Here is a 4,183-nt window from a genome sequence, read left to right on the forward strand (position 1 = left end):
TATTCGAAATTAACTAACTTTCTACCATAAAAATTCCAAAAATATTCTAACTAATGCCCAAAAATTCACAAATCACTATTTTTGAAATTAAATCCTAATTTCGGAAATTTTCAACCCTTCTAATGATTTTTAATATCCAAAATTAACTAACTTTCCACCATAAAAATTCCGAAAATATTCTAACCAATGCCCAAAAATTCACAAATCACTATATTTGAAATTTAACCCTAATTTTGAAAATGTTCAACCCTTATAATAATTTTCTAACAATTCAAAACAATTAATTATCAATCAAAATCAATTTCCCGCAATTACAAAAATTCCAAACAAATTCCAAATAATCCAAAAAAATTCATACAACACCCATAATTCCTACTTAATTCATAATGACAATATTTGTAATTTTTTTCAAGGGAAACACATATTAAATTTAAGTTTTAGGGTTAGAGTCCCCTACCACAGATCTAAGAATTCAGCCGCTAAAAATACGATTGGCCACCGTAGGATTGTTCCTCTTGTCGAGTAGAGCACCCCCTCAAAATCTGAGCCGAAATGGAGGTTGTTTGTCCACCCAAACGGATGTCGTTTGACCACCCAAACGACCGGTCAAAGCTCTAGCGAGGTGAGATTTTCCATAGTGTCGCCGCCCCCTTTCTCCCATGATTTGCTACTGTTTCCCTTCTTTTCCACTCAAGCCCATTTCTTTTCCTTTTAATTCACTTACTAAACAACCCACTCAAGCCCAGCCCAAGTTAAAAAAAAAAAACTCAATAACTAACTCCTATTTTTCTTTTAAAACCCTATTTCATCCAAGCCCAAATTAATCCTTTTTTTATATATAAAACACACAATTTAATATTTTCTCAATTTTTATTAATAAGGAATTTAATTTAATTAATTTTTTTTTATTAATTCTAATTAATTTTAATTATTTAACTTTTTATTTTCGTTTTCGCTTTTCTTTTCCGGAAATTTCCAATTACTAAAATCCTAAGAAATTTCCACCCTAAGGCTAACATGGCATAAAATTTTCAACTCACCTAATTAACCAACACAATAAACCGAATTTCACCAATCCAAAACTAACACGTGTTCTTCAGGCACTTTTCTTTTTGACTTTTCAACCATCATTCAAAATAAGACTTTTCAAAATAGAAATGCTAACGTGGCATAAAATACCCGGCCATTACATTCCAGATCACCCTTATTTCAGCTCAAGATCTCGAGAATGTCCGAGAAAAATTCAGAATGAAAGTCTACGCCAAGCTTTCAATTACAGGCAATTCCCGAACAGAGAGAACAAGTCCGGTGGACACAAAGGGGGAGACCAACCCTGCATGGAACTTCACCACTGGATACACAATAGGCAAGAAGGCAGTTGAATACCAAGGCATCATGCTTGTTATCAAGTTGTATTGCAGCCGCACACTAGGAGACTGGTACATTGGAGAGGTAAGCGTATCTTTCAAGGACCTGTTTGACGGGGCAGTGGCCACCGGATGCAGCACTACTGTGAGTTACCCAGTGAAAAAGGGTGCAGTAGATTCAAAGGGAGTGTTGAAATTTTCGCACTCGTTCGGGGATATAGTGATTGTAGAGGTGGCCTTTGGAGGAGGCCTTGATGATCTGGATATTTCCTTCTCTGGAGAAGATGTTCTGATTGATGTAGATGTCCTGGTTGATAGTTCAGGAAGTTCCCAGGTTCCCAAGAATTAGTGATCTGCTGGGTGGTGCAAAACTTCTTACCATATATGTTGATATTAGTATGTGCTTAAGATGCCAACTTCTGCTGTCTAATCCTAGGTCTGGCTTATCAAATTGTACATAAGTCTGACTTCTATGTCTTTTTTAGGATAAGCTACAATATATGTAAAGATGTTATGTATTAAGACCCTAGTTTCTACTCCTCGTCAGTTGTTTCCTATTTGTAGAGCCATATTTCTCCTGTTCACGAATCTCCCCTTGTAATCATGATCCCATAAAGAAACCTTTTTTGTATAGTACAGATATATATGAGCGAAGAGAGATAATTAGATCTTTGTAAGAAATAGCATGCTACAGTTCTAAACATTCATAAAGGTTAGAGATGAAGATGGATTTATTTGTCGCAATGCCTTTTTTGGATGCTTATAAATAGTTTGAAACATTTACTATAACCATTTGCTCAATTCTATTTGTCATAATGCCTTTTTTTGGATGCTTATAAATAAGTAAAGAAAAAATTGAAAGTCAGACTATGTCAATTTCAAACTAAAACTTTGAAATAAAAAAATATAAAAAATAAAAATGGTTATTGTCCCTGGCAACTAAACAAATATGCAAAAGATCGATATTCTAGTCTACCACCTCAAAGATTTAAGTATTTGATAACATTTACAACCACGACTCCTAGAAAAGAGTTTTTAAGAATGGCTCTTAGAAAATAGTTTTCAAGAATAGTTCTTAAAAGCAATTATTAGTTCTTTAAACAATTATTAATTATTTTTAGAGCACAATTCTATTACGAACTTAAAAGCACAATAACGGTTTTTTGGCTTATTCTCCACAAAAATAGTAGCACTTATCTACAAATACAAAAAAAAAAAAAAAAAATTGTTTATCAAAAAAATTCTCAAAAAATTGTTTTCCATCAAAAATTTGCCAAACATAATTTTTGAATTACAAAACTATATTCAAGAAGAATTTCCAAAGAAGACTTGTATTCTCAACAAAAATCGGAAGAAAATAGAAATATATTAAAAAAAAATAAAACAATCTTTCTAAAGAAAATATCAAAATTCTTACTCTTTTATTTTTTCAAGTTGCCAAATTATAGGGATGGATTGATCACTTGAAATTTGTCATTGCTCAATGGAGGCTAATGGTGATGTAGTACCTGAAAACACCTATTACCCATGTTTCCACTCTCGAGCCCACGTTTTGTTGGATTTCTAGAATAAAAAACAAAAAAACAAAAATCCTAACCCTAGTCTCTAATGGGGCGCATGAAACATGAATTTGTAGATCAACCATAGGTGTAGTAGAAACTAATAGAATTAATTGGTTAAAAGAGATGAAATAATATTCAAATTTGTGAACGTAACATTTCTAATGTTTTTACTCAAAAAGTAACCCATTTTTAATATAAATGTTTTTTACTATTTCAAGTATTTATACATGGGTTTTAAAGAAAAAGTTATTTTTACAAGAAAATTATCAAGTCCCAAAACCCACTCTAAGGGCATGACGGTCATTTCACACTATAAACTCAAAAGCTCAAAGTGTAAACAATATAAACAATCATATTGTAATTTAAAATTTACCAATTACCAAATTTCTGTTTAGAGTAGTGGAACAAAAATTCTAAAATCTCCAAATAACAATTTTTGTTAAACTAACACATCAAATCAAGTGTTATTATCCAAATAACTCCAAACTCACATAATTCCAATAGAAAATAAATTTTAACATCTAATAATGCTAAAAATAAAGGAAGTTTTGAAAAAGTCCTAACAAGCCAATTTCCCCTCCTAACTGTCACTGCTCACCCGAATTGAGGTTACTTGAAAAATTATCAACAAAGATGAATAAACTCAAAGCCCAATAAGGAATATTAATAAAGTTTCACGGATCAAATAGTTTCAATCATGCTTGCAAATAAGAGATTTAGTGTAAAATCATTTTCATAAGAACATTGAGTACAAATATGCTAATACATTTTAAAGTGTTTAACCAAACATTTTCATATACATCACAATCATTTCATATCCATTTCAAATCAAATACATTTCAATTGTTTTCACTTTGGTTATCAAATAACAAATAGTGCTTATTTAAGTGGGACTTTACAAATAGGTGGTTAGCCTCAAATGTTTCTTTTAAGGTGAACAGAACCAAACACCACTAGTACTAGTAACCTCTAACCAAACTCCTAGAGGCTAGAGTCTAAATCAATTACATTTTCCACCATATAAATGTAAAGGTCAACTATTATATCCCGTTGACAAGGATCAAACAAACCAGAGTTAAATTCTTTATCTTATTTATTCCAACTTACAAAAGCATAAATTCCCCAAGTATTTCGATATAAACAAAATAAATGTTATAACACATTTTTTTCCATACAAAAATATATTTGATCCATGCTTAAAAGCAAAATTAACAATTACACATTTCAAACAATATATATATATAATTATTTTCT

At 31.1% G+C, this 4,183-nt stretch overlaps 1 protein-coding gene across 1 annotated transcript; it reads left to right on the plus strand.

Annotated features, from left to right (window-relative positions):
- Positions 1–1,248: 1,248 nt before the first annotated feature.
- LOC117916960 (protein SRC2-like) lies at positions 1,249–1,716 on the plus strand. Its single transcript, XM_034833201.1, has one exon. It carries the CDS (start codon positions 1,249–1,251, stop codon positions 1,714–1,716), a length of 468 nt encoding a protein of 155 aa, XP_034689092.1.
- Positions 1,717–4,183: the final 2,467 nt, after the last annotated feature.

Source organism: Vitis riparia, chromosome 6 (assembly GCF_004353265.1).
Source record: "Vitis riparia cultivar Riparia Gloire de Montpellier isolate 1030 chromosome 6, EGFV_Vit.rip_1.0, whole genome shotgun sequence".
In the NCBI taxonomy this organism is placed as follows: domain Eukaryota; kingdom Viridiplantae; phylum Streptophyta; class Magnoliopsida; order Vitales; family Vitaceae; genus Vitis; species Vitis riparia.

Coding starts and splice junctions, on each gene's coding strand:
- LOC117916960 (XM_034833201.1), top strand. CDS start 1,249: ATGAAAGTCTACGCCAAGCTTTCAATTACAGGCAATTCCCGAACAGAG.